Raw genomic sequence first — 14,733 nt, forward strand, 5'->3', positions numbered from 1 at the left:
CTCACTGCATGGAGGGTGGCTGGCAGAGATATCTGGCAGGGAGTCACCGCAGCCGCCAACAGCTCCTTGGCTCGGGGATTACTGGGGGACAGAGCCTTGCCTGGGGCCCCCCCAGGGCTGGAAGACAGATGGGGGGCATGTCACTGTACACCTTGGCCCCAGATCTCACACCTGCAAAGGACAACTGCACACACACCTCCCGGGCTGACTGGCGACTTGAGTCACACATGGTATGGCACCAACACACCCTAGGCACAGGGCCAGGACAGAAGTCGGGAGGGCTAAAGGTCACGACACATGCGTGTAGGTCTGCAGGTGCCAGAAGTCTAGGGGCCTCAGCTGGACAGCCGAGGTGGCCCCCGGCCCAGCCCCTCACCCCTTCAGCTTGGCCCCCTCTGGTCCTCTGTCCCTTAACTGCCCCCTCACTTGGGGTTTCTGCCTGTGCCCGGCTCCCTTCCTCCCCCTTTCTAGGAGTCTCAGAATACCCCTTGGCCCACTCACAGCCACAGCCATATTCCAAGTCCTCACCTGTCCTAAGATCCCCAGGTGGGGGGCTGGGCAGGGCCTCTCCCAGGTTGAGGCAGACACCCACAGCCTAGTGGGCCCCGTGTCTTTGTGCAGGGCCCAGGTTGGCCTGGCTCAGCCCCCGTCACTCACACAGGTTGGCCCGGCACAGTTGTGTGCGCTGGGGAGAGCCTTGAGCCAACAGACACGGCCCACCCCATGTGCTCATGGCCACCAAGAGAGATGTGTGCAGGAGCAGAGAGGTCCCGAGGGTCTGAAACCTCCAAGTCGAAGACTGGGTGGAGGGCGGCTCTTCCAGAGAGAACCGGACGGGGCCCTGTGGGCCATCTTCGTGCTGACAGCAGCCCTGTCAGGGTTGGCTTTTCCTGAGCAGACATGGGGAAGAGAACCTAGCGCAGGTCCCCCGTGCCCCCACCAGGCAGTGTCCCCACCCCCATCTGATTAGGCCAGTCCTGCAGGTGTTTGCGTGTCATATCCACAGAGTCACACAGCACATTCTCTCATGTGTCTGCTACTTCTGTGTGGCGCTGACAGTCACACATGCTGCTGCGGGACGCAGCGACACACTTTGTCTCCCTTCCTGGGGCTGTTCCACGGTCCTGGCATCTGTTTGTCACCTGCTTTTTTTTTTTTTTTTTTTTTTCCATTTTATTTATTTTTTCAGCGTAACAGTATTCATTCTTTTTGCACAACACCCAGTGCTCCATGCAAAACGTGCCCTCCCCATTACCCACCACCTGTTCCCCCAACCTCCCACCCCTGATCCTCCTAAACCCTCAGGTTGTTTCTCAGAGTCCACAGTCTCTTATGGTTCGCCTCCCCTCCCCAATGTCCATAGCCCGCTCCCCCTCTCCCAATCCCACCTCCCCCCAGCAACCCCCAGTTTGTTTTGTGAGATTAAGAGTCATTTATGGTTTGTCTGTTTGTCACCTGCTTTAACGGACCTACGTGCGCACCGCTCTGGGGTGTCCTGGGATCACACAGGAGGTCCGGCTCTAGCGCTAGAAGACGCTACGACGCTCCCTGGGGCTTGTGACCCTTGTCATCCCCACCAGCCATGCCCGCGAGGGCCAGCTGCTCCGTCCCCACCGACACCTGGGGTGTCTTCTTTTCTAGTGGGGGTGAGATCATGTCTGATCTGGTTTTAACCTGCGTTCCTCTGATGCCTCATGACACGGACCGTCTTTCCAGGTGGGGACTGGCCATCTGTAGGTCTTTTCTGACTTGTCGGCCTAAGTATTTTGCTCCTTTTATTTGATTTTCTTCTTTTCATTGTAAATGTATGACCATGATTTTATAAGCCCCGGCACTGCGGGTGATGCGTATTTTCCCCTACTCCCCGGCTTACCTAGTTCTTTTCTTAATCATGTTTTCCAAAGTTCGGGTCTTTTCCCTCCGTGAGCTCCCAGTTACGTGGCTTCTCTCGTGGTCTGTGCCGTTGGTAAACTGTCAGGACGCTTTTGATGATGTAGAGTTTCCAAAGCTCTCTCCTGTTTTCTTCTGGAAACTTTATGGGGTCAGCTTTTGAGTTGAGGTTCAGGTCACACTTTATATTAATTTTGTGCATGGGGTGGAAAGGGGGCAGGTTCATTTTTATCCACCCCGACAGCCCGTGCTCTGTCAACGTTTCTTAAACAGGCTTTCCTGAGCCCACCTGATGGACATGGCCCCTCGTCCTTTGATCATCCTCGCAGACGCAGACGCGCTCTGGCCTCTCCTCCCCGGGGCGCTGCCTCCATCCAGGCCCAGATGGCTACTCACACTGCAGCTTCACAGAGTCTTGAAAGCAAGTCGTACCAGCCTTCTGATTCTGCTCTCCCTTTCAAAGATTGCTTTTCTTATCCTAGATGCCTTGAATTTCCACGTAAATTTAGAATCATCTTGTCTCTCTCTTCAGAACAGCTTGTCGGAATTTTGATAAGAATTGAAATAAATCTGTGAATCAAGTTAAGGACAACGGACATCATCAAAATATAAATTCCTATTCATGAACGTTAATTTGGGTCTTTTAAATTATACTCAGCGATGTTTTCGTGCACAGGACTTACATATCCTGCGTTACATGTATTCCTGGGTGTTGGACAATTCTGACCCTATCGTAAATGGTATTTTAAAAATTTTCTTTCCAGTTGTTTATTCTTAATGTGTACAAGGACAATTAACTTTTCTCTCTGTTCACCTGTCTTCTAGCCTGGCCAAATTCACAAAGTCTAGCAGTTTCTTTGTGGATTCCTTGGGGTTTTCTATGTAGACAAGCAATTTGTCTGTGAATATGAGTCTCACTCCTTTTCCAATCTTCATGCCTTTTATTATTGTTATAATCCTGTCTCGCTGCACAGGTGAGCCTCTCTGCAACCCTTGGCTCATGAAGGACAGCTCAGGTCCCGTAGCTACCAAAGGTCCTGTGGCCGGAGGCTCCTTCCCCACTGTGGCCCACTATAGCCACTGCATTCTGATGAGTGGTTCCCTGCTGCAGGTTTGCACGTCAGGGTTTCAGAGACGCTATGTGCTGTCCCATTCCCCCAAGGGCACCCTCAGAGCCATGCTTGTGCTGTAGCATGAGCACATCCATACTCCGGCCCTACTCAGAACCAACAGCCTCAAGTCACCGGCTGCGCAGACATTCCCGGTGTGCGTGCGACCTACAAAGGCCAGTGGGGGCGGCCTGGCCCTGCCCTTGCTCATCACAGGAGGGGAGCAATGCCTAAAAACCCTTGCTATTCCTCCGAAGCAATGTCTTGGCATGCCCAGACCACTGAGCCTCTCTAGCTTTCAGCTCTGACACAACCCTGAGATGGTAACATTTGTCTCCCAGCCTTTGGAGTAAAAGTGTCCTACAGAGCATCAGAAGCTCTTGCCAGTCAGTGCTCCCCAGGCCTTATCAGTATGATGTCATCGATGTCGCAAGCCAGCAGGATACTCTACCGACCCGTCTGGGTGATGAAGGCCCACGAGGCCTGCATCGTGACACAGAGCAGACGGGCCTACCTCAGCCTGGGGCAAGACCAGGATTTTACACTGTCGCCTCTTCCGGGTGAACACAAACCGTCTCTAACCCCCTCCTGCACGGGACTTGGAGGGCACATGTTCTGCAGCTCGGCCACCAGGAGCCTGTGCCGACCCCTTTCATGCAGTCCAGACCACCCACTAGAGCACCTTGGCTACAGGCCACGTGTCGTTCGCCACATTTCGAATGCATTTTATTTTTTAAAGACTATTTTTAGAGGAGTTTTGGATATATAACAATATTGAGAGGAAGGCATCGAGATATCCCATAAATGCCCCCCCATCACCAACGTCCCTCAGCAGACAGTACGTGTGTTGTAACTGAGGAACCCGCATGGACACGTCAACCATCACCCCAAATCCATCATTCACTTTATGGCTCACTCTCGGTGTCGTGCCCTCTGCAGGTTTGAACATCTGTGTAACGACACGTATCCATCTGCATGGTTTCATACCAAGTATTTTCCCTGCCCTAAAAATCCTCCGTTCTTCACCTGTTCGTCCCTCCCTCCCTCTCTCCGAACCACTGATCTTCTTACTGTCTCTGTAATGTTGTCTTTCCCAGAATGCAGAATGTCGCCTTCTCAGATTGGCTTCTTCACTTGGTCATAAGCGTTTAAGTTCCTTTACGTCTTTCCGTGGGTGGACAGCACATTTCTCTTCAGCACTGAGCGATATCCCGGTGTCTGGTGGACCAGTCCATTTATCCATTCACCCACTGAAGGACATCTTAGCTGCTCCCAAGTTTGGGTGATTACTCGTTAATGTAGCTGCTGTAAAATTCACTGCAGGTTTTGAGCAAATATGAGTTTTCGGCTCCTTTGGGTAAATACTAAGGAATGTAATTGCCGGATCGTGTGGTAATAGTATGTTTAGTTTTGTGAGGAACCATCAAACTCTCTTCCAAGCGGCTGCCATTTTGCATTCCTCTGAGTAACAGACACGAGTTTCTACTGTTCCGCATCCTTGCCGGCATTTGACATTAGCAGTGTTCCAGACTTCAACTGTTCTAATCAGCATGGAGAGGTTTCCCTTTGTTGTTTTCGTTTGCACATCCCTGATGACATGTGACGTGGGCACTCGTTTCATGTACTTCTTCACCATCTGTGTGTCTTCCTGGGCGAGGTGTGTGGTCAGGTCTTTGGCCCATTTTTTGATCAGGTTGTTTGCTTTCTTGCTGTGTTTTAAGATTTTTTAAAAATACATATCCTGGATAATAATCACTTGTCAGATGTGCCATTTGCAAACATTTTCTCCCACTCTGTGGCTTGTCTTACTCTCTTGACATCATCTTTTGCAGAGCAGGAGATTTTCATTTCAATGAAGTTCAGCTAATCGATTATTTCTCTCCTGGATTGTGCCTTTGGTGTTGTAGCTAAAACATCATCACCATACCCAAGGTTGTCTAGAGGTTCTCCTATGTTATCTTCCAGGAGTTTTATAGGTTTTTGCTTTACATTTGTGTCTCTGATACACTTTCAATTAATCTTTGAGAAGGGCATAAGGTTCATCATTTTGCATGTGCACATCTGGTTGACACGGACTATTTTTGCTGCACTATATTGCCTCACTCCTTTGTCAAAGATTAGTTCGTCATATTTGTATGGGTCTATGTCTGGGCTCTATATTCCATTCCACTGACCCATCTGTCTGTTGTTTCTACCAATATGACACTGTCGTGATGCCTGTAGCCTTGAGAGGAAGTCTTTCAGGAAGTCTTGAAAAACGGTACCATCAGTCCTCCAACTCCATTTTCCTCCTTCAGTATCATGTTGGCTATTCTGAGAGAGTCTTTGGTCTCTCTCTATACCTTTAGAATCAGTTTGTCAACAGCCACAAAATAGCTAGCCGGGACTGGGGTTGCATGGAATGTATAGGGCAAGTTGGGGAGAACTGACATCTTGACAATGTTGAGTCTTCCTATCCATGAACATGGAATATCCATTTGTTTACCTCTTCTTCGATTTTGTTCATCAGAGTTTTGTAGTTTTCCTCACATAGATATTTTACATAATTTGCTGGATTATATCTAAGTATCTCATTTTTAATTCATCTGATTTTTGCTAAGCTTGTACTGGTGAAATAGGGTCTTCCAGGATGATACTAAGTCATTAATGCCCCTGTGATAGAGGACATTTTGCTAGACTATTTTGGCCATGAGAATAGAAGTGCTTTTGAAGTCTTCCCCTTGGCCTTTCCTACTACTAACAGACATCCTGATACATACTCAGATACTTAGGAAATGGTCATCGAGTGGATCTTTGTACCCACTGTGAATCAGATTGGACCAAGGTTCTGTGCTCTGCAAGCCCCCTCTCTAATGGCATTTTGTGTCCCCCTGTATGAATGTCAGCTCAGGCCCTGAATCCCATGGCCTTCAAAGGACCTGGCATTTCCTGTCCTCCATGTGTGGCTCTTCCGGCCCATGGCCATTGGAAGGTTTGGAGGAAGTTGGGGAAGATGCTGCTCCATGCATTTGCCATGGGATTGCAAGCCCATTTCCGGGAGACAGCTCAGCATCTGAGGAACGAATGTCACTGAGAGGCAAAGTGGGTGGAAAGTAGAAAACATAGGCTCTCATGCGAGAGCTCAGTGGGGAAAGGGGCTGCAGACTGGCTGTTATGGGCTGATGAGAGAATGCAGCGTGGGGAAATGGAGCACTGAGGACAGATGGGGGGGGTAGTGTCAGATGTCTGGAGATGCCACCTTACACAGGAGAGAGGGACCAGCCCCATGATGGGACTGGCACAGGTGGGCAGTGGGACCTGCAGGTGTCCCCTGTCGGCTTCAGTTTCCTCGATGAACTAGAAGGTGGGGACATTTGGGGAAGAGGGTGATCGTTTACAGGAAATGGACAAAGTTGGAAACTGTCTGCCCACTAGCTTCTTTTACTTCTATGTCTCCCAGGGAAATATTCTCCATGCAGATGTACAGAAAGTGGTAGGTGCCATCTCCACTGTATCCAGTGTGTTCCTTTATTCAAGGTCAGATATACAGGATTTCGTGGCCACAAAGCAGCATGTGACATAGATGGGCACAAGCTGTTGAGCTCCAGGTCTCATGCAGACGCCTGGTTCTGAGAGTCTGATAACATCACACAGAATGGATCAATACCCATCTGGTGAAGCACAAGGCGCCTTCATCCCGGGCCCTGGGGCGTCACGCTGTTGCTCCCGGGGGCCTGCTGCCCAGCATGCTCAGACTCCTGCCAGGCCATCCCTGCACAGGTGGTCCCTGTGGACATCTCTACCACCCACCACCTGCCTCCAGGTGAAGCCCATTCTCCTCTGCAAATGGCCTGGGATCCTCCGTGGGGCCAGGCCGTGGGCACTAAAGACCGATCAGGGGATTGCTCAGCACTCCTCACTCTCCAGAGTCCTGGTCTTCTGGAAGATGCTCTGCATGGCCGAGATCCGGTCCTTATCCTGGATATTGAAGACCTGGAACTGCAGATGGGGCAGGGCACAGCAGGGTCACAGAGCTGTCTGGGGGCCCCATCACAGGGGCCTAGACACAGTGTGGGACAACACGTGATCCTTGACCACCAGCACTTCCTACCTCTGGGTCTCTGCCTGTATGGTCCTCCCCAACCTGCACGGTCCTCCCCCACCCAGGGCCCTCTCCTCCAGGCGCCCTTCTTCACACACAGGTATCCTCCCCAGGTGGGCCTGACACACAGGAGGCCCCAAAAGGTGCTTGGGGAAGGCTGAGGAGGCAACTTCCCTCTTGTTTTCATCCCTCCAGCCCCCATGGGTCCTGGAAGGAGACTGTGTTGGCTCTTCAGGTGAGGGTGGGGGTTGGCCCTGGGGGAAAGGAGCAGGAATGAGCTTGGTGGGAGCAGGGGAAGCGAGGCCTTAGCAGAGCTGATGGCACCTTGGGGGCTCAAAGGGGGCAGTTGGGAGAGCGGTCAAGTAAGCCCTGAACAGGCCATAGGGGGTAGACTCCTAGGGACACAGCATGGGACTCCTGAGTGTAGGGAGGCAGCAGGAAACTGTCCCTGTGAGGCCCGGGTACAGCCACACCCATTCACGAGGAACAGAGTCCCACGGTAGGCAGGTGGGGCTCAAGTTCTTGTCATGTGTGGCTTTGGGGGCAGTTCTGGTGGGTAATGGAGGCTGGCTCAGACCTGGCCTCCAGGGGCACTCATGGGCAGGGGCCCTCATGGCCTGTCTGGCCTCCAGATGTCCCACTCTTGCCGTCCAGAGGACCGACCTGCCCAGCCTTCCAGCTCTGTGCCCAGCTGCATGTCCCCCTGGGCCTGCCCAAGACCCCCTCAGCCTGCCACACCCACCTTGTCCAGCAGGACGTCAAAGTAGGCGGTGGCCCAGTAGGCCGGGTTGCTGGCGGGCAGCTGCAGGAGCGCCTTGACCCCACTGCCAAGGCGTGGCGGGGGGCTGCGGCCCAGGTGGGTCACATGGATGCGCAGGGACGGCTCTGGCTGGCTGGCGAAGTGCTCCACGCGCTGGTACAGAGCGTTGAGGTCCAGCCCGGCGTCCGCAAGCAGGTTCCATGCGGGGTGGAGGAAGTCCGGCAGGTTCCTTGTGGCCAGACAGCAGAGCAGCACCACCAGCAGCCGGTACACGGCGCCCTGCAGCTCCGCCCAGTCCTCCGGCTCCGGAAAGAGCACTGCGGCCCACAGCAGCACAGTCTGAGGCAGAACTGGGGGTCAGAGCCCACCCGCACATGTGGCCTGCTCCAGCCCAGGGCAGCCCACCCCGCCCGACTTCCCCACCAGCTTCATACCTGGCCCCTGCAACCCACCCACCTCATCCAAGCCTAACCCCCCAAGCAGCCCCTTGTCCCACCAGCACCTCTCCCCCACACTCCCTGCCTCCCCTGGAGGTCCCAGGGTGGTCTCAGCTCCTTCCCACCTATAGTCTCCATTCTGGCCCCTCCCCAACTCCCCAAGGGCAAGATACCCCGCCCCCACCCAGCTCCCATCCCAAGACCCCTCAGCTCCTCTGGCCCTTTGCCTCCTGCCCCACTCCCCTCCGATGATCATGATCTCCTACTGTGCAAGACAGCCTGAGCAGAAGAACCCTACCCCAGGGCATTGTCCTCGCGTGCGCGTGCCTGTGCGTGTGTGTGTGTGTGTGTGTGTGTGTGTGTGTGTGAAAAAGCCCTAAGAATGGAGCTTCCTGACTGCACCAGGCACCCTCTACACTCCCTCTCCCTGAGGCCCGAGGCCCAAGGCCTCTCCCCTGCCACACCACTGCAGCTACCTCTCTGTGCCCTCACTACCCCTCCCATCTTCCCTCGCTCACTGTGGGGCTCAGGAGCCACTGCGTCCCAGACCCCAAGCCCGCCCCCTCAGAAGATGGCAACCCCTCAGGGGTGGGATGGAGGCCTGCAAGGGATGGAAAATGGGTCAGAGGGAGCTCCCGTGACAGGCCGGCCCACACCCCCAGCTCCCCTGAGGACCAACCTTACACCGCCCCCCCCACCCCAACACGGCTCACTATGGGGCAGACCCCACACAGGCCAAGGAGGACATGGCTCCAGCCAAGTCCCAGCAGCCCAGTGAGCAGCCGAGAGCTGCAGACAGGGCTGCTTCTTCTCAGAGGAGGGATACTTGGCCGGTGACCTTCACAGCTGCCAGGGGCCCTTGCGCCCGAGAGCCCCCTGCCCCCAGCTCATGCACCTTCAGATGGCCAAAGGTCAGGCCAGGGCTCTGGCCACCATCACGCCAGCTCTCGTGGTTGACCCGGTCCAGGATGGAGAGGCTGTCCAGGCGGTGGCCCGGGAAGGAGGCCAGTGCGCAGAGCAGTCTGGTGAGCAAGTAGTCAGTGGAGACCCTGGGAGCCGGGACAGGCACACCACAGACCATTAGCATTGTAGCCCCAGCCAGGAGTCTGGGGCAGCCTGCCCCCACCACTTAGCCCCAGGAAGAAAAGCCCCCAGCTTCTGTGGCCTCCCTGCGAGAGGACCTGCGCGCGGTCCAGGCCACGACAGGGCCAGTGGCTGCACCCAGTACACCCTCCCCATGGTTCCCAGGCCTGCACGTGTTGGGCAGTCAAATGGGAAAGGCCGGTGTTCTTGGAGAGACACATAGGCCCCACAACACGGAGAGGTGGAGGGAGCCACCAGGCCATCTTGGCCCTTTTGTGTGGACAGGAAGGTGCCACCCTGCCCAGGGTGGATGGGCAGTTCTGGTCCTTGGGCTCACACGTCCACTCCATGCCCCACTGGGAAGTCCAACCTTCCCCAGGCGGCCACACAAGAGCTCGGGGCACTGTACCCCTGTGGCACTCACTGTGGACTTGCTGAGCCGACAAAAGGGTGGAACCTGAGGTCCCCCCAAGGGCCCCCCTCTGTGGAGTCTAAGTACTGGATGGCCGACTGCCTGTACACCCAGAGTCTGGATGGGGGACAGGGAAAGGACCGTTCCCTGCTGGCCTGCACACGTGACTGCCCAGCTCACCCTCCCTTCCTTCCCACAAGCCTGGACAAAGCCCTGCTCAGGGTGAGGGGCTCAGAGACGCTCAGGGGAGCCTTTCTTTGGGGGCAGAAGGCCACAGCAGGGCATAACCAGCTCCATGAACATCATCGACTTCCAAGAATTACCTGTAAGAGCAACACCCCCCCTCCCCGCCTTACTTCAACGCATAGGAGCTGGTGGGCGGGTCACCCCCCTCAAATCACAGCGCCCCTGCCTGCAAGGTGCTGTGGAAGCCATTTCGGAGCTGGAGGGGGCTCAGTCCCCGCCCTTGCCTTGGGGTCTCAAGGGCAGCTCAGCCTCTGCCGTGTGCCCCCCTGCAGGTGCACCTGAGGAAGGGGCCTCAGCACCTCACCGAGGAATGGAGACTGGAGGTCCACAGGAGGCTGGCGGGGGAGGGGACACACAGCTAACCCCACGGGTGGGGAACACACCATATCCCATCTGGGAGGATGCTAGCAAATTCCTCTGGTCACCCTCACTGTGTGGGGACCCCTCCCGGCCGCCCCAGGACCCTGTGTGACCCAGATAAGTCTCTGTCCTCTTTGCTGCTTTCCCACCTGAAACAAAGGTGTCAGGCCGGGTCGCGAGAGTCCCCTCCCAGGCGGCCTCCTGCATTTCCCAGTTTTTCCCCTTCTCTCCTCACAGCCTGCCCTGCCCACTCCTCACGTGGGGTGGGGGCACAGCTCTCCCCTCCCCGCTCCCTGCAGCGGCAAGGAGCTGAAGCTGGCGGTAAGGAGTGAGCATCCCAGCCAGATCCCACATCCCCCGCCCCTCAGAGATCCCAGTGACATCGGTATGGATGCCTAGGGCAGGGGGGACATCGCCGCAGACCTTCCGGCTCAGAGTGAGGGGAACAGTGGTGGGCAGCCCCCTTCCTGCCAGCTCCCCAGGACCCCCAGACCCCAGGAGGTGTGTCCTACCTCCAGTGCTGGGCACCAGCTGGTACCAGCGCCACCTCTTCTCTGATGATCCTCTTCAAACTGCCTTCAGGGAACCCATGCGTCAGCTGGGCCCCCTCCAGGGCGGGCACCCTGTGCCTTCTTCGTACCACAGGCACGACGTGGAAGCACACTGTTCTCCAGCCACTGGACACCAGCAGGGACAGATGGAGCTCCTCCTCCCTCAGGCTGTCTGCGTTCAGAGACCCTGCAACGACCGCCATGCCCCAGAGTCCCCATCTCAGGCTGCCCTTCACACCTCTTGGAAGGGGCTGAGGAGGTGCAGGATGGCCTGGGATGGCCCAGGAGTAGCACACGTGCCCCCGAAGGCCTGATGTTGGACATGCTTGGTGCCCAGCTCCCAGGAGGGTCCGAATCCGAGGGCTGACAATGAATGAGCCTGACCTTCCTCATTCTACTCCACACCCTGGGTCCCCAGAACCGCATCCCAGATGGCACATTGGAGTAAAGATGCTCCCACATCCCTCATGGCTGACGCAGCCCAGCGCCCACTCCCCTGACCCAGAGCCCCCAGACCAGCCAGGAGGGGACATTCCAAGGACAGTAGGGGCACTCTGGTGTGTCCCGGGGCCCTCTGGACTTCCACATCAGTTGTCCCTACCCCCTGCCCTGTCAAAACATATTGATACCACAGAGAGAGGAAGGGGAGCTGAACAGTGTGGGGAACCCTCGCAACACCAGCCCTGACCAACACCAGCCAACACTGGATTCAGAGCGGTCGCCCCTTCCCTCCCCCGACGCTGCCCAGCGAGGGCGCTGGTTAGAGGTCAGGGACCAAAATTCTGGGAGATGTGTGCCAAAGGAAGTCCCCAGTATGTGCCTAGGAGAAAGGTCTCCACGGGACTGAGAGTGGGAGCTGCGTTCCCACACTGTCCCACCGCACACAGCCCACCACAGCCCCTCGCAGCAGTGGGTGTCCTGTATGAAGGAGCCTGGTCCCCCATTAGGCAGACCCTTCCCCCAAGTCTCCTATACGGTAGTCCTTGGGCCACTTCTGGGGACCTAGCAGAGAGCAGGTCCTGGTTTTGCCATCTGGGCTACTCTATCCCTCCCCCCCATGATCCTCAGTTTCCCTGTCAGTTAAAGGAAGAAAGGAGTTGGGTGATCCCTGGCCCCTCCCAATTCAGGGTTTGAGCTGCGGGTGGTGGCTTTATTTCCTTATCTACTGCTAGTCACACCTTCCGGTGGCAGAGGCAGCTTGGAAGGCAGCCACACCTGCAGCCCCAGCAGGTCACGGCCACACCCTGACTTAGCCCCTAGGCTGGTCTCACCGGTTTCTGCCCTGGGTGGGAGCAGCCGGGACCTCGTCACTTGGAGGGAGCTGCTGTGTTTCCCTTTTAAGGTAAGTGTCAGGAAGCAATGTCTGGAATTTCCCTGCGTGCTCAACTCAGGTGGGGCGTGGTCCCAGGCTCCTCTGCTCTCTCAGCCAGGAACTGAGGATGGTGGGGACCCAGAGATAGTGAAGACGGGCAGCTCAGAGTGCGCCCAAATGGCCCAGGCTGGGCACATCCCAGCAGGTGGGTCTGCTCCCAGACGGGCACAGGGCTGGCAGGGGCTAAGGCCAGGTGCAAGTGGCTATGTTAGGTCACAGAGGCAGACAGACAAGGCCCTGGGGTAATTGAGAGGTTCAGAAGATGTGGAAGGGGCTGGAAGCTGGGCACGCCTAATGACAGGCTCCAATTGCCCCGAGAAGGTGGCTACCCGCCCCAGGTCACCAGGCAGGCCTGGGAGGGGCCAGAGCTGGAAGTTGTCCCCTCTTGGGTCTGGAAGTCCATCCAGGAGTCACTCTGAGCAGCCCAGGGCGGGTTACTCTCCCCGAGATGGGCTGACCATCTCATTCTGGCATCACGGCAGACATGAGGACCAGCTGCCACCGTGGGCCTGTCCTTCCCAAGGGAGGCTGGACATTCTGTTTTGGTCCCCAGTCCCTGTCAGGACAACCCAATATATTTGCTCTGGTCCCCAGGAGGAGGCCCTGCTGTCAGGATCTCTGCACCTGCCTCTTTCCAGGACTCTCACAGTCCAGGCGGCCCCGCTGGAGGGAAGCCCGCCATTTGTGGTCCAGCCAGGAGCCCTGCACCCCCCAGGGGCTCACCACTCCAAGTCACACCATGTGGGCACCCGGACAAGACACTAAGGTCAGACTCCAGCACAGAGCCTGCCCAGGGCCCAGGACACCAAGTAGCAACTGGACCATGCACGGAAACAAACGCGTGCACACACACGTCCACACACACTCTCAGGTGCGCCCACTTCTGCATGCACGTGTGTACACACTCACACACGTGTCCACAATCCTGCACACACACTCACTCACTGATGTGCACACACTCCCACCTACGCATGTGCACACACTCAGACATGCATCCATAACCCATACACACACATAGTCTTCCCAGTGCGACGTGACCAGGGATTGCACTCAGGGACATCTGTAAGGACAGCAGGCTGAACCAGAGCTGGTAACAGGACCACTCGCCCAGACCTGTGGCCGGACCCTCATCTAGCAGGTCGGCGGGAAGATGGTGCCTGTCGTTTCCAGCTGTTTCACTAGTAACAGCCTGTCCCCTGTGGCCACCAAAGTAATCAGGTGACATGGAAACACATGACCTGTCTTCTCAGAAGTGTCTGGAGCTAGAAAGGACCTCAGAGCAATGTCCTCCAACTTATGTGCTCTGACACACACACTGAGAGATCTTGTCTGTGCACGCATGCGCACATGGGCACACATACACACTGCCATCACACGTTTGCCCCGACACACACCAAGAGACCCCATCTGTGCACGCACACGCATGCACGCACACACTGCCATCACACATGTGCCCCAACACACACTGAGAGACCCCGTCTGTGCACGCACGGACACACACGCATGTACACACACACACGCACTGCCATCATGCGTGTTTCCACAGTCACTTGGTGGCTACCTGGTGCGATGAGGCTCTGGTGTTTGCAGTGCACGATGGCCGCCACCAGAAGGTCCTTGAGGACACGCAGGACCTTGCTGGGCACAATGTGGCTGCAGCAGGTGTCACTCCCCTCCAAGGAGATGCTGGAGACGTCCTCGGCTGTCCACCGCTCCAGGTTGGCCCCTTCCCTGGGGACACCCAGGCGGCAGGACGTGGGGCCATCCCCTGCCTCGGTGGCCCCCGCCTCTTCAATCACGAGGACCTCGGCGTCCACCCACAGGGGCACCTCCATGCGCACTGGGTCCTCAGAGGAGCGCAGGGCGAACTGGAAGGCCTCCAGGTCCCGGGAATAGTCCACGAGGAAGCGGGGGTCCAGCTCGTGCACGCGCTCCAGCACCACGAGCAGCACGTTCTCTGCTCGCTGGTAGTCCTGCGCCCGGGGCGCCCCCCTCGAGCGGATGGCCTGCAGGTAGTGGTGCCACAGGGACACCTGCACAGCCATGGCTGGGGCCAGGGCACAGAGGCAGCCAGGGACGGAGGACCCAAGGACGTGCGCAGGCCCCGGAGCAGGTCTGCGGGTGGGGCCCCAGCTCCCCGCAGAGCAGAATTCCTGAGCTGCCACCAGGTTAAATAGCAAGCCTGGCCCAGCCTTTGAAGTGGGGGTGAGTCAGTCCCCAACAATTAGGAATGTCACTGGGAGCCTAGGGCAGGGGGAGGGGCCAGGTCACAACTCAGCTCTGGCTCCTCCCTCCTGTCACACTGACTGACTCTTAGCTGTTCCAGAGAGCCCTGGAGAAATACCACAGTCAGGCTGCACCCCTCCCAGGGCCTGGCCGCCTCCTGCAGGCCATTCCTGGTGCCCCCCATCCCTGTGCAGCAGCCACAGAGG

At 56.7% G+C, this 14,733-nt stretch overlaps 1 protein-coding gene across 1 annotated transcript; it reads right to left on the reverse strand.

Moving 5' to 3' along the window:
* Window positions 1-6,423: 6,423 nt before the first annotated feature.
* MAB21L4 (mab-21 like 4) lies at window positions 6,424-14,733 on the reverse strand. Its single transcript, XM_046019209.1, has 5 exons — window positions 13,863-14,733; window positions 10,891-11,116; window positions 9,173-9,326; window positions 7,823-8,179; window positions 6,424-6,977 (listed from the first exon to the last, which is right to left on the reverse strand). Exons 1-5 carry the CDS (start codon window positions 14,344-14,346, stop codon window positions 6,885-6,887), a joined length of 1,314 nt encoding a protein of 437 aa, XP_045875165.1. The 5' UTR covers window positions 14,347-14,733; the 3' UTR covers window positions 6,424-6,884.

Source organism: Meles meles, chromosome 9 (assembly GCF_922984935.1).
Source record: "Meles meles chromosome 9, mMelMel3.1 paternal haplotype, whole genome shotgun sequence".
Taxonomy (NCBI): domain Eukaryota; kingdom Metazoa; phylum Chordata; class Mammalia; order Carnivora; family Mustelidae; genus Meles; species Meles meles.